At 40.5% G+C, this 24,273-nt stretch overlaps 1 protein-coding gene across 1 annotated transcript; it reads left to right on the forward strand.

The window, feature by feature from the left end:
• Positions 1–5,205: 5,205 nt before the first annotated feature.
• On the forward strand, positions 5,206–12,078 carry LOC109041993 (uncharacterized). The gene is made up of 3 exons (XM_019058524.2): positions 5,206–5,496; positions 9,052–9,144; positions 10,517–12,078. The coding sequence occupies exons 1-3, from the start codon at positions 5,491–5,493 to the stop codon at positions 10,769–10,771; spliced, it is 354 nt and encodes a 117-aa protein (XP_018914069.2). The 5' UTR covers positions 5,206–5,490; the 3' UTR covers positions 10,772–12,078.
• The last annotated feature ends 12,195 nt before the right edge of the window (positions 12,079–24,273 follow it).

The following is a 24,273-nucleotide window of genomic DNA, read 5'->3' on the forward strand; positions in this document are numbered from 1 at the left end:
CAGATGGTCCCGCGTTCAAATACCGATCAGGTCAGTAAAGTTTGAAAGATCGGATGGGACAATTCTGGTGTAAGAGGAGTGAACGAAGTAGGGATCAGTTAAATTTTCATATAAAAATTGCAATTCATATAAATTTGTGACATTTTTTTCAATTTTAATTTCTTCCGAATACTGTGACAAGACAAGTCTTGTTCCCAGAACTAGACAATTTTGTTACCGTGACTAGACTTTTGACTTATGCAACAAGGAAGTCTTGTTCCCGGAACAAGACTGTATGGGTCCCACGAACAAGAATGCCTTGTGGATCAAATATAACAAGACGGTCTTGTCTGGGGGACTAGAATCCTTGTTTCTCGGACAAGGCACTTTTTTCAGTGTGGAACTATAATGCGGAAATAAGTCACCAGAGACGCCTGGGTCTACAAAAATGCTGGAAAATTGATGTTTTTTTCGTGCTGAATTCAGATTTAATACCCGTACCTCAATATTTTGAAGAGAAGAATGCGAAAAATTAGGACAATTGGTTTAATCAAGCTGTAGTGAATGAAAATTATTTCACATAGCAGACGCTTTATCACTCCCTTCCTCATCCGTCATGTAGCACTTTCTCAGAAGAGGAAGTACAGTCAATTCTTAGACGTGCGCCCTTTTGATCGCTTGAGAGACCTCTAACATTATTTTTTTTTTCTTTCCAAAATGATAATTGATTAGGGCACATCCTTTTTCCGGCTGCGTTGCTCAAGTAGCCATTGAAACAACACTACAAATGAGACAAGGGAATCTAACACAATATAGAAATAGAGCAAATGGAAAGACGGCGCAGAGATACAACTATTCGTGCTTGATGGATGTCTGTGTTGCATCTGCAAGATTGAAGGCGCGATGGCGCGAGCTGTGAATTCGCGAAGTTCCACAGCTCCGCTTTATGCTGCCAATAAGGTCGTGAGAAAAGTTAAGAAACGATGTTCGATTATTACGGCTCTCCTATTTACAGCTGTGTTGCTTATACAGCCTTTAGAGCACCGATAAAAATACAAATAAGACAAACTGAAACGAACACAGAATGGAAATAGAGCAATGTAAATGGAGGAGCGTTGATGGCGGCGCAGAGATACAACTATTCGTAAATGATGGATGTCCGCGTTGCATCTGCAAAATTGAAGGCGCGATGGCGCTAGGCGTGAACTCGCAATGCTCCGTTCTATGCTGGCATATTGAGGTATCACTCAGATTCGAGAGAAAAATTTAAAAAACTCGGCCCGATTACGTCTCAACTCTGTTGTCTCTCAATTTTTTATTCTTTTTTCAATTCGAAGTTTGATTCTTTTTTTAATGTATAAATATTTATAGACCTACATTTACGGCTCGAATGTACCGCGGACCCTTACAACACGCGTGGCACGTTTTTTGAACAAGTCTCCTGTCAACTTCACCGGGCTTCGGCATCTAAGGGTTAATGAAAATATCATTAAAATATGACTGCACCTTGTTCGCCAAAAACTCAGGATTCAAGAGGGAAGCCAACATAAGCCATTCACAATCAGTCGGAGAATTTCAATAAAATTTAGCCATGTTTAATCATGCAAAATTAGACTCCAATTGTTCAGTGACGTCCCAAAACATTGTCATTGCCAACAAAATGATTGTTGAATAGGATCTCCTGCAGCCAGTTTAATTAGATCTCTGGTGCAATTAACATACATGTATGCCTATCTCATTATATTTTTATTTTTCTTACTGAGCACTTTGTCTCTGCCTCAAAATTTCACCTTGTACTTTCTAAACTGAATGTTTCATTTTACTCTTTGAACTCTCCGAAATGCGTGAGGTATCACGTCGCATTTGAAGGCGTTTTCAAAACAGCCAAGTTCCGATACCCGGATTATCGTTTTGCATTGTTCATATTCTTTTGTTATATTCCGTACCACTCGTCTATTTTTAATCCTCGTAGAAAAACCACCCATTTTTATGGCATTCTTTTTAAAAACTGCAGCAAAATTACCTACATGTAGAAAGTAAGACCTTGTCCGCACAAGCGCGGTTCGAGGGTCTACGGGCAAACTTATTCCAGGTATTTGTTAAAATTTACCTTGATAAAAAATTACTTGATGAAAATTCACCGTAATGAAAATGCATCTTCAACAAGTACTTTTGCTTCTTAAAAACAGGAATCTCTCTTTTTTCCGGACCTTACGTTTACGTTAAGTGGTGTCTTGTGGAAACTTAAAATAAAAATCATTTTGTTAATTCCGGAAGTAAAATTTTGAGCTTGCTTCCGAACCCATCATTTCCAACTTTACTTTGATTAACGCCATAAATACCGTGACTAGTTATCAAAGTAAGATGAAGGGTGCTAAATTTTTTTAAAACCCTGAAAGATCATACCTATGTTAAAATATAGTGGTATTTATCTTATTTCCTTTTGCTGTTCCAAATGTCTATAGCTTTAAAAGCGAAACAGACTCTGTTGAATTTGGACGAATTATGCGACTGTAATTACATTGAAAAGTAATGATCGGAATGCCCTCTTTTAACAAAAAACAGAATTAATCTACTCGCAACTTATTCGTTTTGATTATAGTGAGTGTTGACCGATAAACATCCTGAGTCCGAATTTTAGACTCAACTTGGCAAAAAGTACTCTCCCGAAAAATTATCCTCAACTTTCCTGCCTTTTCCCGTGAACTGTCACGTTCGTGTTAAAGGCTTTCATGTAATGTCATTACTAGCAACGTCTCCGTCCCTGAATCACAAAAAATGTCACTTCACTCTGCTATCGAGGCACCCTTCAATTATACAACCGTTATCCGCAGACACGAAGTAAAAACTTCGCAGTGCTGTTGAGACTGTGCAAACGGAGATAGGTAATATATTGTCACCTTCTGGCCGTAGCATCACAAGCGCCATGCGACGTCTCGAAATTTCCGCCGCCATTATATTTTTTTACGGAGAAATTGTTGGTTGTAACTGCTTGAAAATTTCACTGAATTTCATCGGCAGCACAAAGACAATTCAGTGAAATTTTCGAACAGCTTCGTTGAACAATTTCTTTGAAAAAATAAAATGGCGGCGTAAATTTTGAAACGTCGCATGGCGCTTGTGATACTTTGACCGGAAGGTGACGATATTTTGGAGACTATGAACTAACGATCTGAACAATGCATGTCGGAATCAGCACTAATTTAGGCGAACATTTGCAGTGATAACGCTTTTTAAAACAAATTTTGAGGCACTATTTTTTAGAAGAGAGGGAAAGTAAATATGAAACCTAGGTTCACCTAGAGTCCCTTTATACTGAGAGTCAAGACAATTCGGCTCATGGATGTCACAAACGGGAATAAAGATTACAGAAATTGAACGTTTTTCGTAATCTTTGATCGGCCAATTCTCAAATGCCTTTCTCCGTTCCTCCTCTCATTCCGTTTATTCCTTGCCGAACCCGTAATTCCCTGGTCCATTCCAGATTATAATATTTGCAATTGGTGAAAATGTAATCTTTATTCCCGTTTGTGACACTGTGGAGGCCTAAAATACGGGAACCAATCAGAAATGGATTCAAATTGTCTTGACTCTCAGTATAAAGGGACTCTAGGTTCACCTAGGTATTTGCCTCGAGCAGGAGTTGTTATCAACAGCTAATTTTGACCTAATTTTGGTTTTGAATTTTTTGTTGGCGGTAAGTTTGAATTAGTGTTCATAATGTAAAATCCTACCCATGTTATTACTATGTATTTATTATGTATTATTAAACAGTTGTTGTCATCATGCACCATGAGGCACTTTAAGATTAATTTCTAAGCTTGTCATACGTTATACTAAGTTAACCCTCTAGCATTAAAAAACTATACTGAAAGATGCCGTAAATATTGCAATGATAGTTGTAATAATTATATTGAATTAATTATGCTGGTAAAAAAAATGTAAAATATAACTATGTTGAGTGTTCATTCACGAGTTGAATTATGAAATTTTCGATACGTTTAACATGTTAAGCGTAAAATGTTGACGAGGAAACACGTCCTATGTTGTCTTGTGGTCCGTTCTTTCAGTAGGAAAATAAGTAAAAGTACAAGAGAGTTTTTGGTCAAAGCTGAGGTAGAGATCTCAAATCGCACAGCTTAAATTACGATAGAACTTGCAGACGATCTGAGGAACATTGCCTGCGAGGCGCATAGGTCGTTCCTTCCAAGAATTTCATAATTTATTGCGATAGTAGTCTCTAAAGACCACGGAACAATCAGGCGATCAAAGTGGAAAAGTTGAGCCACATTAAAATGCGATGTTGGTTACACCGTCTTGCGGTCCGTCCTTTCAGTACAAAAATGAGTAAAAATATGAAAGATTTTTGAGTCAAAGCTCAGGTAGAGATCTCAAATCGCATAGCTTAAATTAAGCAAGAAGTTGCGTACGACCTGAGCAACAATGCATGAGGAGCGCATATGTTGTTTCTACCAAGAATGTCATAATTACGATACGATACTAGTCTCTAAAGTCCACGGAACAATTAGACGATCAAAGTGGAAAAGTTGGGTCACTCTGCATGAGAATTTGATGGCTAAACATGCTTACATTGTCTTGTGGCCTGTTCTTTTAATAAAAAAACTTAGTAGAAATATGAGAGATGTTTGGGTCAAAGAGCAGGCAAACATTTCCAATCGCACGACAGCTTAAATTAAGCGAGATGTTGCGTACGATCTGAGCAACAGTGCATGCAAAGCGCATGCGTCGTTTATCTAAATACTGTCATAATTTGACTGTATAAGTCCGAAACCACTCATTTCGTTTGTGGTGTTTAAAAATCTCTGCTCCTATTCCTTGAAGTTTTCGCAGAATTTTCTAACGCTCAGAGAAAAACAATCATGGCATTTCATAAGAATTGCCGTCGAAAAGTTTCCCATTCAAAAAATACAGTTTGACTGGAACTCCGCAACGTCGCAAACCGACATACGTGGTTGCGGATCCATACCGTCAAAGTGCGATACTAGTCTCAAAAACCCACGGAACAATCAGACGATCAAAGTGGAAAAGTCGGGTCGCGAGAGGGGGGAGGGGGTGGGCTGCGGGGAGGCGTAAAAGTGGGTTTATTTCGAGCTTCCGCACAAATTTCGCCGGCGCATTGATTTTAATAAGGAGTCTCACATCCTTGAACTGGTGACCCTCTGTCGACGGAGAAGACCTGCGCGATGGGGCTCGGCGCTCGGCCCCGCGCTTGAGGAAATGTTATAGGTTATGATCGTGCCGCGCCGAACGGACGCGCTTTCCGCCGCTCGCCCTCGCGCTAGATGATCGCAAAAGCGCGCGAGAGACCGCCACCACGTGATCGTGCGCGCCTTCAACGCTGTGGATACCGCCGAGGATACCCGTGCGCGTCGCTGGTTGCCGAGCCGCCATCCGTAAGGAGCCACGAGGTTTCACCGTGTTGTTGGGCTCCCGACTCGCTTTAATGTTATCGCCGGTTCCTCGCCCCGCCCATTTGACCGACTGCTTGTCATGAAGGTTAGACTGCGCTTTCCATAGATTTGTTTCACCAGACTGTTCGTTGAAATCCATCTATCAAAAAAAAAGCACGGGGTGGTTTGATTCACAATTATTTGTGGTGGTACATCAAGTAATTGGTGTAGTACCCAATTAGTTAGGTAACTAACTCAAATACTGCGGCACTGCCATACTTAATTGAGGGGCTTGGAGAGCAAGGCGCATAAGTATAGTTTTCACTATTTCGAGAAATACATGTTTGGAGTTTGGAAATTACATGGCTCCTTGAAATCCTTACATGGAGAGAAAGTTCAAACGACTTTTTGATGCTTCAAATTGGATTTTGGGAGCGGTTTTTTTCACAGATCATGCATCAAGATTAGTTTTTTTTTTAGATCATTGATCTCAACTCAATTCGTCAAAAACTGCTCTTTTGCGCCTTGTCCTCCAGGCCCCTCAATTGGAATTGTCCATATCATCCAAAAAATTTAGGTAGTACCACAGTTTTAGGGGATAACCCTTAACACTATTTCCCTTCTATCCGTGTAAGTATAGATGGACTAACAGCAACCCACGAGAGAACCTATAATCCACCATTTTCTCCATAAGTCTATAACAAACACCCTTCAACCAATAGAATCCTTCCATTTTTCATTCGCCCTATTTGTCTATCGATTTGTCTATCAAATTTAATAATCTTCCCGCAAGGATGTTTCGTGGTTTTCCAGATGAAGGACTCAACTGTTCCGAAGCCGCAAAATCGACGCAAAAAACTCACTTTTATATAGGAATGTGATGGTTATGTGCAATTTTTGACCAAAATTGTGCTGATTGTTGGGTTTATTCAGAGAAAAAAATCAGTAAAATATTCAAGAGAGATGCCAAACAGTTCATAAATGAGCACAACTCGGAAATTTTCAAATTGGTGCGACATATTGTGGCAGCCTTCTTTCGTTACTAATAATAAAGAAATATCGTCACAATTATCAATAGAAACCCCTGAAATCGCTGTACCTATTTCAAAACTTTATTTCTCAAATGAAACCAAGACAGATTCTTATATGAATTTTTTAGGAGATATTTCAGGCAGGGAAAAAGAAGAAACCAATGAAACCACTAACTTTTTTCAAGAACGGTTGGTTTTCCTTCATATGAAGGAGATCAAAGTACGGCATATGTCTGAGTATTCGCAAAATTGTTCTCTCGTCACGCTACATCAGCATACTCATTTGGATGCACACTGGAATTAAAAATTTAATTCAAAAGAGTGGAACTATTACAATTCCTCCTTTATAATCCCACGTTGATCGTAATACGTACTAATTTAGAAACAGTAACCACCAGTTGCACCAACTGTGCACAGGTGCAGCCTCTTTGTTTAATATCTCTATCTCCCATCTTATAATTGTTTCTTTTCCGATTCTAATTCCCGAGGGAAAGTACTGCAGCCCACGTAGCTGAGGAAAGTGCACACGTCCGCTATTATGAAAAAAGGAGCGATTATCTCTCAGAACAGATTCAGGGAGGAGGAAGAAAATAGAGCGAAAGGAAGATAAAGTGGGAGCTTTGCGGAGTTCATTACAATGTAAAACTGAAAAAAATCGAGCGAAAATACGTTTTTCCCCCGAGCATGAGCCCCAGAAAGCATAGATTTAGATGTAAAACAGGGCTCACGTAGAAATTGAGCTACGCCTTTACGTCAGTGGAGCGACAGAATGAGCGGGATAAAAAGAGCGGGAAATAAGAGCATTTGGCTGGGAGGAGTTTAAGAATTACACCGAAGTCGAATAATAACCCTGTTTCCTCCAGCATTCGGGGTCTACAAAGATGGTGAAGGGAAGAGAGAGGGAATAAGACAGCACGGGCAAAGCTCATATTTCAGCTTTTACGTGCATGTCCACGGCATTCTGCTTCTTTGTAAGCTTTGAGTAGGTACCTGTCATCATTTCTTTATCTCGGGTATCACAAGCGCCTCTCTCTCGGCATTTTAAGCGGAGCTTTCGAGAGAGATTTTTAAGATTACTTAAAATTCTGAGAGGTGCTGAAATTCTGTGTAAAATTTGCGGAACTTATGGGACCATTGTAAGGATTTTTGAAATCAAAAGAAAAGGTTGCTGAAACAGATGTACTTAGATCATGACTACATTTTATGACCATGCGTAAACCTAAAAAATGGAATTGGGTACTAGTATTTTAACTCGTTGAAGTCCCTTTTGCATACCCGGAAAATTGAAGGCGAAACAGATGATCGCTTTTGACCGTTTTAGAGAGAGTTAGATTTTCTTTTAGCCTTGATTTATTGACTGGTGTCTGGACGAGTGTATTACCAGTTTGTATTCTGAGGAATACAGAAAATTTTCCTAAAAGGAACATAATTTTCAATCCATTTTAGGAATTTTGGATTTCAAAGTAAACATTTATGAAACAAATGTACTTACTAGGATAAAATTTTTCGGGAAAAATTGTTTTCTATCAAGAGAAATTCGGCAACGTCCTCCACACAGCGGTTTTTCGTAGCACGTCATACCTACATCTTCTCGGTTTATTTATCTGCTCTCTTTTTCGCGGTGCAAATTAGCTACGGATGCGTTTCTAAAGAAACAGGAAAATGGCGCAAAAATGGGGCCCCATTTGATTGATTCGGGTCCGGGCGATACGGATCTTGGTGCTTTCGTCGTTCTTCAAACGTACCTGCTTTTTGAGTTGAGCCCCATTGTCCATATAACTCCATGCTTTTCAAGGCTCACGCGGAGAGAGAGGTATGCCTTCATGGCAGAAGAGCGCTGCTTTGTGTACTCACCTGTAGCTGGAGATTGACACTAATCGGGTCATCAGAACCGGTACCTTTTCGCATTTCACGCGCCACGCCGTCGTCGGCAAAAAGGTTTTACGATGACAACCCCGGCAAATTGAATGACAGCGATGACATCCTTACAAGGTTTAAGTTTTAAACCCTTTTGTCGAGCCTTTTGTCGCACAACCCCGAGGCTTACCGTTTGCGTATGACGAATCAGCTGTAAATATTTTCTCTCTCTTCTCTCTCAGCGAATCCGATCAATACTGCCGTGCTAAGGAAGACCGGCGTATGAACATTCAAAAGTTGCCAAATTTACCTGGATGAAACCTTTATTTTTTAGTAAAGTTATGCACATTTTCTCTTGAAATTTTCATATATTTTAGATTAAATTGCAAACAAAATTGTCTGAAAATTTTGAGGAAAAATATTCTTAATTTTTCCACTTATGCTTTTTATCAAATATGGCAACGTCTGGAGGCTCATACGTCGTTTTTCCTCAGCACGGCAGAATAGCTGTCCCCATTTCATTATGTTGATAAAAAGCGCGTAATTGCTAGTTTCATTACAAATTTTAAAAAAGGGCACAGGTGCTTTTAACGCCGCCAGCATCACCATACAGCTTTTGATTCATTCTTCCATTCATCTAAACCGATTCAAAGCATCTAATTTCCCGAAAAAAAAAATTGAAAAAACAATTCAGGCATTATCAACCACGAATAAAAAGAATTCTAAGCGTATTTTAAGGCGTATTATTAATGTTCGTTTTTTCCATGTTTTAGGCGCAATGTTGGTGCATCATAGGTCTCCTGATTCATTCTTGCTTCTGCAGACCGACAGTGAACGATCCGTCCATTCGCGGTTACTTAACAGAGGTAAGGGCCTTTGAAAAAGTAAAATTTTACTGAAATTATTGCATCATTGAAAAAATAAATAAGTAAATTAATGAAGACATCGCCACAACACTTTTAAGAGCGGCTCAGTATGGTCGTCCGATTCATCGATGATTTATAGATTTTCAGGCAATTTTTTAGTAATCTTACATTTCACATCACGCTGTAGTAGTGAGTTAGGTTTGAATAAACAGAAATCGACCGGAAATATTTTGAAGAAACACTAAAAATACGTTCCAAATGAATCTTCTTGACGATCATTCGCAATACTCCTTTAAAACATACATTCAAAGTTGTTCCAAAGCATTTCACGATCTTTATTTTCTGTATTCAGTGCTTACCCACAGCCCACAGCAAGGTGTAATTTTTAGGGACTTTTGAATGGCAAAAGTCCTCCAAGTACGAAATTATGAATTGATCGCTTAGCTGTTCAATTCCTCAGTATTGTGGCCGGTTTTAAACGTCACTACTGCATCAAAATCAGTCCTGCCCACACCGACACCCGGGCAACGTCAACAAGCAACCCCGTGTCAACACTTGTTGCGTCGTTCTAAATTGAAGGCGCATTATTAACGTGCCTGCGTATGGCATTATCGTTAATCTCTCCCATTTCGAATGTTGATCGAGCTCGCACTTTTACATTAGTCCATTTGAGCAACCCTTGTTTACATTAGGCCAAATTTTTGCCTAGGGTCACTAATTATGTAAATCTGATCAAATGCGAAAATGAGCTTTCATTTGCAAATGTATCACATGAGAAATTATTATCGAATTGGAAAAAAACGAAATCGCCCGAATCGCCGAAAAGTCCAGAGCATTGCCAATTTGCGAACAGTTTTGAGCAAGAGATCAGCACATAAGGAATTTTAGAAAAAAATGGTCAAAAGTCTGCTATCGGTGTTGCCATCTTAAAAAACGATTCATTTAGAAAAATATGTAAATTGTGGCTTCAGATTTTGACACAGGACTAGGGCAAGGTGCATAAGTGCAGTTTTTGCAATTTTGTGTTTGATGTTTCGAAATTAAATGGATCCTCGTGACGAAAAGAAAATTCAAACTGACTTTTTAATGCTTAAAAATTGGAATTTGGGAGCAATTTTTTCACAGAATATGCATTAAGACAAGGTTTACTTGAAATCATGGATAACTCAATTTTTTCAAAAACTGCAATTATGCGCCTTGTCCTCCAAGCCCCTCATATTTTATCCACGCGAACATTCACTACTACTAATAAGTCACGCTTATAGCGCTTCTGACGCTCTGCAACACCCAACCGCCACTGACAGCGATCTTTCCAGAGCTTGCGATCATTCACAATTCCGCTTATTCTCCATTGTATTTTTGGTGATTGCAGCGAGTATGCTGGTGGAACGAGGTCTGCAAGGAGGAGTTCCAGTCGCTGTTCCGGTGCAAGTGCCCGCAGTGGTCCTACTGTCGGAGCCCCGGGCGCTATTACAACGCCCACTGCTCCATGACCGAAACCGGCTACATTTGGACGCAACCCGACCGAGACTGGAGCCTCGCGTCCCCGCCCCCCGCCCCCGCTCCAGCACCCGCCCCCGCACCAGCTCCAGCCCCCTCCAACGCCACCCAAACCCGCCTTACTTGAAATCTCAATTCGCCATCAACACAATTTTTTGTGTCGGAAGTGACCATTAGTGTAAGTACTCGCAAGAACGATTTTCCCAATTAGCGCAATAGCGCTGCGCTTTGAAATTTGTAGTTTCCTGGTAGGAGGAGCGTTACTCGATTCCAACATTACAAAATTTCTACTGTCCAAATTGTAATTCTTACGATGGAACTGTCCGGCGTTTCTAACTGAAAATTTTCACTGATTTTTCATTTGATATATCCGCAAAATTGTCAACATTCTTGAAAGTAACTGCACTGCAGGCGGAATTGTGCAGGAAATTTTTGTGGAAGGGACAGAGATTGAATGCTACAGTCAGGGTATACCAGGGAATGCTAGGGAATTTTAAAAAGTCTGGAAATACCTTGAAATGTGAGAAAAAATGGCAGGGAAACGTCATTTGAAACATTCGCAAAATTGGCTAAATTCTGGAGAGAAACTTCACCGCAAGCGAAACCATACAGGAACTTTTTTTGGTACGGGACAAAGGGGCACATCTGTCAAGAGGTCTGAGGGGACTTTAGAAGAAATTTCGTTAAGGGGATTCCTAGGGTAGTCCTTAATTCCAAAGGACGGCCTGGGGGATTACTCAAGCACCAAGCGGGGGTCCAAGGGGACCTCTTTGGAAAATTTGTTAAAAATTGAGTGGTCTCGGAAGCAGTTTTGAGCGGTTCTTACAGAAACATTGATCGAATCTCAATTTCGAAGATGAAAAATGTGTCTCGCACTTCCTCACATTTTTTGGAGGGGCGAAGTGGATTGAGGAGCCTCCTTTCCTGTCCTTAGTTCCGTCTGTAAACTGCACAGTCTTTCCCTTGTGAAAAATAGGACTTTTTTGGTAATTTTGCAATCTTGAAATGTTGATACGTTCCTCCGTGTAAGGTGCTACGAATGCTACGAGAGCAGATAGTCCGTGTTAATATTGTATGAAGCAATCTGTAAATACGTAGTTAAGTCACATCCATTATTTCACATACCGTCATTTGACGTGCATTTTGAAAATGGTACCAAATTATTATAAAGCCCGATTTGTAAAATGTGACTTACCTATCTATAAACCGTTTTGTCCTCCCGTTTATTTTTATCAAGACATGATTTAAACCAATGAAATTTTGGGAATGAACCTTAATATTGTTATGTCCTATTTTCATAGCTTTAATTTTGAAGTTATATGATGGAACTTCATTCATCGAAGACTGTTAATATATATTGCATTAATTTCATCTCTGGAAAGAGATGAAGTACCTATAACAAATAAATGTACATATTTTAATTTTTTTCCGAAATCTTGTTACTTCATTACCCTTGAACATCAATTCTTATTACAGAAAAATAATTGTTTTGAAATAATGCGCAGATCAAAGAAGGTGATGCGCTTTATGTTCAGCGCTGAATCCGAAAATGCAATCTCAATTTCCCTCAAGAGAATTTTCCAGGAGATCGAAAGTTTTCTGGAACGATGGGATTTTCCAGAAATTCTTCGATGTTTCAGAAAATTTTCACGCATGGAAAAGACGGATCGAATTCTCAAATTCATTTCTCTGTGCAAACCTTTTGGTTTCAACCATACCGATGGTCAAAGTGAAACCACGTATTTTCATTGCTATGTCCCTGGTAAAAATTGGCGGTAGAATCTGTGTTCCAGAATACCATAGACCTACGGCCGGCTGTAAGATTTCCAACAGCTTCTATAGCCGGCTACACAATTTCTTATAGCCTTTTATAGCCGATGGCGATTAATCAACAGCCAGGCGATAAAGTGTATGCTAAACGTCACTAATTACGGATGCTAGGACTTAGTGAGTTTTTGGACCACTGCTTTCTTTTTGGGCTGTAGTATCTTGATTTAATTTGCGGGGAAAGCTCCGTACTTTTGATGGATGCCTGCCATTCTTAATATATTAGAGCGTCTTCAGTTTCGTATGATACTGTGCAATACCTCTGGTGTGAAATAGTTGCTTCAAGCACCGTGGCCTGCTGCGGTGTGGCCGGCGGGCAGCCAGCGCGAAACGCGCATTGACGCCTACAAACCTAACAGGGATACTTCACGCGTTGCGCAATGCGTGAAGTATCCCTGTTAGGTTTGTAGGCGCCAATGCGTCGCCGCTCCGCTTTGTGTTAGGCTCTAATATTTCATCTGGCGGAGTCAGCGTTATTCAACTCATGATTTTGAAATGTTTGCACATCCTGTATGGATTATTCTTGTTTTAATTGATGGAAAAAAATTTGTATTAAAGGAAAATATAACGTGTGTTTTGTAAATATTAAGGTGGTTCCGTATCAAACTTAATGCTTTCCAAAGCACACGAATTTCTGCACAATTTCTTATATCCTTTTATAATCGATGGCGAAAAAGCAACAGCCATGCGATTAAGTGTAAAACCCGGCGATAGGAACTATAGCCCGGCTGCATAATTTTTTATCGCTTCGTATAGCCCGGCCGTGTGATTTTCTTCGCATACTACAGCCAGCTATACGATTTTCTGTAGCCTTCTTTAGCCGGCTATAAGAGTTCCTATGGTATTTTGAAACGCAGTCTTATCGCCAGTTTTTACCAGGGGTCTTAAAAATTCCGCTCCTATTTTATTATTTCGAAGAGAAACAAACCAGATGTATGTCCTGTTTATACATAATATTCTGCTAATAGAGAAGATAACTCAGGGGAGTTTTCAAAAAAATCACGTCGATCAATTTTCAAAAAATAATAAAAAAAAGAAGAAGTTACAAACGGCGATACATGGCTTCGCACTTTGGCCATTGATATGCGCATGATATTTTTTAGCATAAACACGTCCAAATAGGCTCCTGCGGGCGGATTATTGGAATTGATAGGCAAAGCAATAGACAAAGAAACATAGGGAACATGGAGCTATCATATTGGTTAAAACTGGTGGTTGTTATAAATTAAGTGGGAAAATGATTTACTGACTGTAGGGTCTCTCGCGGGTCTCCGTTAGTTAGTCTATTACTTCCCTCCTTTATTCATCGCAACCACCCGCTTCGACCAACAGGATCGCTTTATTTACCTTTTGTCTTCTTTGTCCATCAATTTCAAAAATCAGCCCGCAAAGGAGGTAAGTAATCGACTAACTAACGGCAGAGGTCCTTCAGTTTGTCCACCATTTTCTTCTTCAGTCCAACCACCCGTTTCAACCAATAGGATTCGTCCATACGCCCTGAGTCTTCTTCGTCTATCGCTTTGTCTATCAATTTAAATAATCAACCGGCTGAAAGCTCCGCATTTCGGCTACTATCGCGGAGAGCGTGATCGTTTACCGGCCGTGGAGCTTTGAACCTCGCTTCGGGCGCGTTGTGCCGGAACGCTGCGAGTGATTACGTAGCATGGTGTCAACGATCATGGTGTCAACAAACAGTTTTTCTAAGTTTTTGTTGACACCATGATCATCCAAAAATAAAAAATTCTGACCCTTATGAAAAATGATCACGGTGTCAACGATCACGACGTCGACGAAACTTAAAACTTGCCTCAATAACACCTTTTAAATTTCAAGTCTTGTTTTTCTTGTGTTATTTACTCGAACCTAACCTAACCTAACCTAACCTAACCTAACCTAACCTGACCTAACCTAACCTAACCTAACCTTACCTAACGTAACCTTACCCAACTTTACTTAACCTTACCCAACTTTATCTAACCTTACCCAACTTTACCTTACCTTACCCAACTTTACCTAACCTTACCCAACTTTACCTAACCTTACCCAACTTCACCTTACAAGACCTATCCCACTTTCACAGAGCTTAACTTTCCCCGCCCTTATCCTACATAACTTTAACCTTACCTACTTATTCTAACCGTACATGTCCTGACCTAAACTAACCTAATCCAACTATACGTGACCCAGACCTCTCCTGTACACTTAATTTTTTAATTTTACTCACAAGGAAGAAATTTTTCTGTTTGTTGACACCGTGATCGTTGACACCATGCTCAGGGCCCATTTTTGCGTTTTACTGCCTGATCACGACGTCAACAATCGTTGACTCCATGATCAGATTTTTGGTTTGTTGACACCATGATCGTTGCCACCATGCAACGTTACCCTGCGAGTCACCGCCGCCAAACTTAAAAAAATCCCGCAGAAACGCCTGCAAAATCAGTGGCGTGGCGTGCTTTGCGATACATCGATCGATTTGCCATTTAAACTAACAGAAAAGGATCGATAGACAGGGTGTTTGCAACGAACACTTAAAGCATCGATTCTTTACTACAGCTTCAGATGGGGACATATCGGACCGCGTTAAGCAGAAAGGAACCAAGCCACATCAGCTGTTGCCAAATTTATACGGGCAATTTAATTTTTTACATGAAAATGGTTCTGCGGATTTTTGCGCGAATTCCCGTGAATTTTCTGCACACTGCAAAGCAAACGTCTTACAACTTCCGAAGGAATTCGCACAAACGTAATCTTGTAAAAAATTAAATTGCCCGGTAAAATTTGGCAACAGCTGATGTGGCTTGGTTCCTTTCTGGTAAACGCGGTCCTATTCTGCCGTGCCAAGGAAGAACGCCGTATGAACATTCGAAAGTTGCCAAATTTCCTCCGGTAAAATGTTTATTTTTGAGGAAAGTTATGAATATTTTTCCTTGAAATTTTCAGGAACTTTGGGTGAAATTGCGAACAAAGTTATATGAAAAATTGGAACAAAAATATTCATAAGTCTACCAGCGGGGCGATTATTGAAACTGATAGACAAAGCGATAGACAAAGATGACATAGGAAGTATAAAGCAATTCTATTGGTTGAAATGGGTGGTTCTCATCGACTAAGGGGGAAAATGATAGACTAACTGTCGGGTTTCTCGTGGGTTGCCGTTACTTAGTCGATTACCTACCTCCTTTGTCCATTGCAACAACCCGTTTCCACCAATAGGATCTCTCCAAATCCCTTTTGTCGTCTTTGTCTATCGCTTTATCTATCAGTTTCAATAATCGGTCCGCAGGAAATTCGTGTTTCATCAAAGGATATTTGGCAACGCCTGAAGAGTCATACGGCGTTTTACCTCGGCACGGCAGTACTGATAATCGATCATTGACTTTCCTCCGCTGAATACGCTAATTGTAGCGCTCAACTCGGCAACACCCGGATGGATCGTGCAAAAGTTGGGGGAGAGCGGGTCCCCTGGTCCTGGCGATAGAGTCGTGGGGTCGTGCTCCGGCTCTTGCTCTTGACCAGCCCCCCCCCCCTCCTCCCCGCCACCCCTCGTCCTGCCCCGCCGAAGCTGCAACTACAACTCTATTCACGGTTAATTAACGTGCAAGTGCCAGGTGACGCACGAGATGAGTATCAGGCGCCAGGGAACAAGCGCATGTGCCAAGCTCTACCCGTGTACCCTGTCCCGCCCCCCGGCCCCTGTCCCTAGGGAGAGGGGGAGGGGGGGTTCCCGTTGCCTCGGTCCGGTTGCTGTCTCCATTAAGTCAGCGCACGCGAAAAATACGGGTGAGGTTGCCGTAGTGCTCCCGTTCCGCGGCCATCAAAAGTTCCGGAATTCTTTTTAGATGTTTTCAAAAGTTCCGGAATTCTTTTTAGATGTTTTCAAAAGTTCCGGAATTCTTTCTAGATTTTTTCAAAAGTTCCGATATTTGAAAGCCGGAGCATGGATGCCCCTATCGCCCTGTTGTCTACGAACATGAAATCTCTCTCTATAGTTGGCTGTAGACCTCTGATAAGAGGTGTAAGCCATTAAGCCTGCAAAAAAAAAAAAAAATAAAAAGTTCCGAGAAAGTTCCGGAAAATGCAAACGATCCGGAAGATTTTATTTATTTCAAAGGTTCCGGGAAAAATTTAGGAAAATCTCAAAAGTTCCGGGAGATGGGAGCACTGGGTTGCCGGGTGTCATCGCAGAATGAAAACACCCGGAAAAGCACTGGGAGACGAGGGAGGTGTGTTCGAGTAGAAGTTCTCCGGACATTTTGTATGTGGACCCGGTAGAAAATTGAAGTTCATCACCTCAAAGGGAATGCTCACTCCCCTTCAGTACTTTCTACATCCCTTGATTCTCTACCATTTCCTCTCCTTGCATGTTTTTCTGTCACTTCTTTGCCGGACTCGTGAACCCCCAGCAGGCTGATTTCGAAATTGATAGATAAATCCTTAGACAAAGAAGACATAGGGAGTATGGAGCGATCCTATTGGTTGAAATGGGTAGTTCTTATAAACTAAGGGGGTAAATGATGGACTAACTATATGGTCTCTTGTGGGTTGCCGTTCGCTAGTTTATTACCTACCTCCTTGGTCCATTGCAACCACCTGCTTCCACCGATAGGATCTTTTCATATATCTTTTGTCTTCTTTGCCTATGGCTTTGTCTATCGATTTCGAGAATCAACTCTCTGGGCTCGGGGCTCACCGGGTGACAGCTTGGAAACCACTAAATTTGAGAGATTGGCTGTCTAAGTGATGCTAACTATTAGAGGCTGAGGCCAACGTTTAAGTCTAGAATCAGAACTATTGTGTGTCTGATTTATTAGTACTAAGCAACGTGCTGAAAATTTTTCTCGCCTGATAATGACTGATAAATATCGGGCAGGGCTTGCTGCGAAGAAATTTCACTAACCAAAACCTCTCTGCTGAAATAATCGAGAGGCTTGGAGGACAAAATGCATAAGTGTAGTTTTTGAAAAATTGAAATATTGATGATTTCAACTAACACTATTCTTAATGCTGCACTGTGAAAAATTCGTTCCCAAATTCCAATTTTTAAGCATCAAAAAGTCAGTTTGAGCTTTTTTTCAGCCATAAAGATCGACGTAATTTCGAAACATCAAACATATTTCTCGAAATAGCAAAAACTGCACGAATGCGCTTTGTCCTCCAAGCCCCTAATCAACCACTTTGCGCGCCTACTTCGGTGGTCTTAATTTTCTCCTTTTGGATTCAAAAAGAGCTAAAAAGCTTAGCAGTGACCGAAAGAAGGGTATTTTGATGAAAATCCACAACACTCGTGAAAAAAATGGATGAAGTAATAACCTAATAACATCATCCTCAAGTAACTTAAGTTATAGGTTGTCTATTTCTTTTTTCTTAAAATGTTAAAGTAATTTCGTTGGGAGCCAAGTCTCCATTTTCAAGAGCCGGATTTTATTTTATATTTTTTTCATCAAACGGTTTGGCATCGGCGAGTTTGCGAGAGTCAAGCAGTGTAAAAGCTCCATTCATTACCTCTCCTTTTCCATTTTCAATGCGCTAAATCTAGATTCTTCCTTTCCAAGTCCTCTCTCTGTCTCTTTCAGGAACTAGCCTTGCAAAACGAAGGTTGGCGTGAATAGTTAGGTTCCTTTCTCTTCTCTCACTCAACACTGCCACTAATGGTGTCCACTCCTCTCTCGTTTGCAAAACTCGTCGTTGTCAAAGTACACACAGAACACACTCTCTTCCTACTAGACCGTGAATCTAAGAGATTCGTAACTGTAACTTCACTTCCGTGAACTTACTCCCTCGTAGTTAATTTCTCCTAAATCTGCACGGCAGCTAACAAGCTGCCGTGTGCTAAAGAAGAACACCGTATGCACTCTCGAGAGTTGCACTTGAGAGAGTTTCCCTTAATAAAACATGTATTTTTGACGAGATTCTTGCACATTTTTCTTTGAAATCTTCAGAAATTTAAGAATAAATTGCGTACAAAATTTTACGAGCATTTTGAAAAAAATCTTCACAATCTTCCTAATAAAGTCGGTTTTAATCGAAGGAAACTTGGCAACGTCTGAAAGGCTTATACGGCTTTCTTCCTTAGCACGGCAGTATGGAAGTGATACGTCAAGGTTTCTGACGTGGTCGAACTTGCATGCGATGTATTGATTATGTCAAATATCTCGGCAGATTTAGAATTTTTCGCTAAAAAAGGACCAAACAATGATTCCAAACTGAAAAATTGGAATAATTCAGAGAAATGAAAGCAAAATATTGTCGTTTAAAACCTCGCATTCGATACAGCAATCGATAACTAAATCGAATGCACGGTTTTTTCCAAACAATATTCTCCTTTCATGTCTATGAAATTCGCCAATTTTTTGGTTTAGAATGATTCTTTAGCCTCATGCACAAGGGCTTCCGTCCTATTTTTAAAAACTCTAAATCTGCCGAGATTTTTGACATAATCGATGTGATATATCTCATACGAGTTCGAGCACGTCAGAAACCTTGACGAATCCCCTAAATTATTATCACAACACCTCCTCGAGGAAAAGTTTGGTCACGTTTATTGAATGTCTCGCAATATATGTGATGCATTGAAAAGAATACTTCTCCATAAATATTTTCTTAGTTGAGAAAAAAGTCCCAGTCTTGTCTAAAAATATCACTTTTCAACGATTTCCTCTTCACTTGGAGGTCTTCCTCACGCATATCTACTCATGATTTAATATACTCGTACATTTAGACTATTATCTATACCGAACACACCCATCAGTCAGATAATGGCTTGTGCGGGTTCAAATATGAGACTGTCATGTCTTGTCAACGAATTCTTTTCTTTCGGAGGACATGAACGTGGAGACGATCTTCATTCGCATGCAGAATATCGAATTGAAGGTGAAACTGCAGAAATGTGTATCGCGCTTTGCGGCGTTTCAGACTTCCTAACATACTTTGTCTTTTACATAGAAAACCGTTAAATGTCATTTCTTGAAAACTTCGGTGATTTTTATCCTCTATTTGAAGAATTTTCTGTAGAAATTTCAAATCATGATGCTGGTTTCGTCTCCTTAAGAAAAATATAGCTGGTAGAAGTGGAGATTTTCAGGCACCGTAAGTGAGATACGTATTTTTGCAGTTTCATCATCGATATGAAGACCTCTTCGACCAAAAAGCCAACCAATGTCAACCTTGCTAAAATTGTGCATCCTCTTAACTATCCAGTTTCTGGAGAAATATACGATCTTCTCTGTGATTCTACTCAGATTATTGGTAGCTAGACAATTCACCCTATTTTTTTACCCGGTACCTAGTTCGGCCAACAAATGCAATTCAAGTTAAACTTTGACTGTGTTGCTCACGTAGCATTTAAAACACCGCTACACATAAGACAAACGGAGCCAACACAACATGGAAATAGAGTATAGGATAAAGTACTCGTCTTGATGACGGCGCAATGATACAACTATTTGTGCTTGATGGATGTCCGTGTTGTATCTGCTAACTTGAAGGCGCGATGCGTGAATTTGCAATGTTCCGTCGTATGCTGTCAGTGAGGTGTCGCTTGGATTCGAGAGAAAACGTAAAAAAAAAGGCTCGATTACATCTCTTCTATCTTCGGCTGTTTTGCTAACGTTGCCCTTGAAGCACTACTACGAAGAAGAAAGACGGTACCAACGCAACGTGGAAATAGAGCAAGGGAAAGGTCGCGCGTTGATGACGGCGCAGGGATACAACTATTCGTACTTGACGGATGTCCGTGTTGTATCTGCAAAATTGAAGGCGCTCGGGCGTGAGATGTGAGCTCGCGATGTTCCACTCTAGGCTGCCAATGAACTGTCACTCTGGTTCGGGAGAAAAGTTTTAAAAAAACCAGACGCAAAACGTGCCTCCTATCTTCGGCTGTGTTGATATTTATGTGATTTTTTTCAGTTTGATATCTTATTTTTTTTTCAGTTTGAATTTGTAGACTTACATCTCAAATTCGGATGCACCGGCCCCATAAAACCTACGGGGCACGTGGTGTCAGCAATCTTCGGGTCATTTTGACCCGGTCTAAACATCTGAGGGTTAAATTTCATTATTTGGCGAAATCTCAGCACCTATGTTGTTGCTTGTAACTGGACTAAGTAAACTTATTTTAATCAACTACCAAGTACTAAGTAATGTATTGGTTCAAATAACATTGCACAAAAAACTATCGGACAAACCTGTAAGTGGACCACGAAAACTTTGGACCAAACAAAATTGGGTAAAGAGTCTGGCCGCCAAACTTATTGCTTCCATTTTCAACATTTCAGCAGAGGAACGAACAAAGTACGTTTGGGGTTTGTAAAAAAAGGAAGAATCACACTATCTTAGCGACGTAGACGTGCATTCATGTTGTTTATATTTTTACATGTATTAGCTGTATTGCTACAGGATACCAGGTCGTAAAAAATAAAACTTAGAAGTTTACCGCACTTCGACGGATCCCGGATGTTTCTCAAGTTCCAACGGAGAGATTAGATTGTTTCCATAGAAAATTGACGTGAATTGAGATCAAACCCATAAGTCGAGCATCCAGCTCAGAGGCAACAACGATGTCTGCCAGCTTGTTGAGTGTGCACCAAGTGCGCATTTTATAAAATCGAGGTTGAAGATTGATGATTACCCCACTGGTTTACATTTTATTTACGCGGAATTCGATTCATTCGTGCATGCGTATGTCTCCTAATGTTTATGAGTAAGACGTCACGATAGTGCGTCACAACCAGAATTCGTCATTCCGGGCTCCGAAATATTTTTTAGTCAGCTGGGATTTGTGAGCAGATAATGTCGGAGCACTTGAAACTGTGACGCTCGATTCGTCAATTCATTGCTTGGCTGACATAAGGGCGTAAATACACATTGAGATGAGCCCGGAAAAGCATTGAATTGTATGGAAGACAGGGTTCATTTCAGAGTGTAGTTACGCCGTTATGTCAGGTAGATGACGAATTTATGAGAGCTTTTTGACTTGTAGTTGGAACTCTGCTCACTCCAGTGCAGTAAGTTTCAATAAAGCTTATTTACAGGTAAGAAGCTCACAACTTGCCCTTGGGGATTCGACGGCTGCTGCAACTGAATGTTTATGAGGAGCTCTGTTTATTGCGATCGCCGTGAGAAAACATTTTGGTGTTTTCGCGACAATGTAAGTAGAGCGCGATTATGTGAGGATGCACGATTGAGACTTCAAAAATTATGTTTATTAGACAAAAAAAAATGCGAATAATACGAGTAGGATGTTACTCAGTAAAACAACATTTTGAAAAGCAACAAGTAGTCCATTTTTGTGAAGAAGATACACATTTTCCCGAACTCTTTATGTAGATTTTTCCCTCCTGCATAGGGACAATTTATCATTCAACATTTCAACACAATCCAAATTTATCGTTTTGTGAATGAAACACGGAAAAAAATACGGTAGTCGACTCAACCAGCCGCTGATTGTGTCGACTACCCTATTTTTCCGTGAAGAAATTAACTGCATTGAAACGGCGCATCACCCACTCGCATGTGTACTTTTCCTTAAAAAAACCGATGGGCATTTCAGTTTTTCAGATTTGCGCCCTAAAGTGCTGCACAATATTCAACATGTCCGTCGCCAACCCGCTAAAACACACGTGACAAGGCGGGATTTTCTCAACCGGCGTGTTTATACAGGGTTATCCAAAAGTCACTGACCACCCCTGTAACTTTTTTCCAAATTGAGATAGAAGTTTGAAACTTTGGGAATGTTCCGCGGTCTAAGGTAGCAACTTTTTGGTCCCCCCAAAATTTTGGGGGGCGGCCCCCCTTAAGTGGGGCGGGGGCTAACTTTTCTTTTTCAAATGCCAACCCCCCCCTTTGTGATACCTCATTCGAAAGATAATAAAAAAAGAAAATTTTTGGCGCAAACCGCAGGTCAAAATGTTCATTTTTGACAAAATGGCGGCCGGTCAAAGTTCAAAATGGCGGAAATTTGGCATCTCCGTTGTTTATTGACGGATTGGTGTGAAACTCGGAATCCTAGGCTTTTTTGAGATGAGAAAAAAGATTCTGGCATTGGTTTTCCAGAAAAGTCAGTCCTTTTCAAAATGGTGGCGATCAAAATGGCGGCCTAGAGTGGGAAGTGGATATTTAGGCTGCATATCGTTGGATTTGCAGGAAACTTGGTTTCTGAGGGTGTTTCGGCACGAGAAGAACGAATCTTTCATTGAATATCTGAAATTTTGACAAATTCGAAAATGGCGGGAAATCAGTTTTACGGCTCTTTACCAATGGATTAGCATCTTTCGAATGAGGTATCACAAACAGAGATGGAAAATTTCATGAAATTTATTCGAGTGAAATTTCACGCGTGAAATTTCATGAAATTTATTGAAACTTTTGAGGATACATTCAAGAGGCCAAGAAACGCCTAGAAACGGTGATTCTCGATATTGAGATTTTTCAGCCCCCCCTGACCTAACCTAACCTCACCACCCACTCTTCCAGCAGCTCAGTTTTTTATCACGAAGATTTCGGTGTCATGTCAGATGTCACTTATGTAAGTCATGGGTCCTTAATTTTCGTAAGTAATGCATCATTGACACTTGAGTGCCTCCGCTCCACCACAAGAACAATTTCCTCCACGCATCGGCATGAAAATACTAGTTTTTTTATGAGGGGGGGGGGACTTTTATTTGAGAAACGTTGGAGAAATTGATGCTAAAAATTAGATCAAGTGATCTGTCTGCCTTGTTGCATTTAATACGGTCTCCCACTTGCAATACACGCACACACCTATATCTTTACCTGTGGGAGTGGGTCCCTTTTTTATACCAAAATGAAGCCGAGCACGGCTTTTCGGCTTTTTCGCCATTATTCACATCTCTGAAAACATAAAAGTACTAAAGTAAAACGTTTCTAAAAGGGTGTGATGTTCTTATAATCTTGTCCACGGCCACGCGATTTGCTGGGTACATGTCTGTTTACATTTGGTTTGGAGGTTAGGTTAGGGCTAACTTTCTCTAAAACCCCCTTGTGCCCCCTCCTTTGGTGTAGCATCTCATTAGTGGGCCATATTCTGCTGCATCAGCAGGAGGATCATCTGAACCGTTTCCGAGGCTTAGTAACAATATTTCTTTGAAAAATCAACAAATTTCAATTTTTTTGAAATTTATTCGGGCCTTGTGAAATTTCATGAAATTTCACGTGAAATTTCATGAAATTTCAAAACGTGAAATTTCACTTTCCATCTCTGATCACAAAGGGGGGGGTTGGCATTTGAAAAAAAAAAGTTAGCCCCCGCCCCACTTAAGGGGGCCGCCCCCCAAAATTTTGGGGGGACCAAAAAGTTGCTACCTTAGACCGCGGAACATTCCCAAAGTTTCAAACTTCTATCTCAATTTGGAAAAAAGTTACAGGGGTGGTCAGTGACTTTTGGATAACCCTGTATTTACAATTTCCATGCGTTGATAAAGACCACAGTGTTTCCTCACTATTTGCGCGTAGAGGTGTCAGCCATGTCGAATATTGTGTTGCCACAGAGTGCATGTACTCTATGGCGTACGTGTACTCTATGTGTCTTGCACTCAAGTGAATCGGTTGTTTTCAAGATGGAACAAGTCCATTTTTGCATGAGCTTTGGGTTGAATAGAAGGATATGCTAACTAAGACTCATCAAGAAATGGACCTTTTCCCTTTTGAAAACAACTAATTCAAGTGCGGAAGGGCTGGATGGAACGACTCCTCTTACGGAATTTTCATATGTGTCATAGTATCGTTTTGAAAGCGGCTAGCTTAAAAAAAGGCATATTTCTCAAGTAGATTGTGAAGTTAGGC

This window comes from Bemisia tabaci, chromosome 6 (assembly GCF_918797505.1).
Source record: "Bemisia tabaci chromosome 6, PGI_BMITA_v3".
In the NCBI taxonomy this organism is placed as follows: Eukaryota; Metazoa; Arthropoda; class Insecta; order Hemiptera; family Aleyrodidae; genus Bemisia; species Bemisia tabaci.

Excerpts from the sequence above, each read along its gene's own strand:
- LOC109041993 (XM_019058524.2), top strand. Across the intron at positions 9,145-10,516 it reads TTCGCGGTTACTTAACAGAG|CGAGTATGCTGGTGGAACGA; the intron begins GTAAGGGCCTTT and ends TGGTGATTGCAG.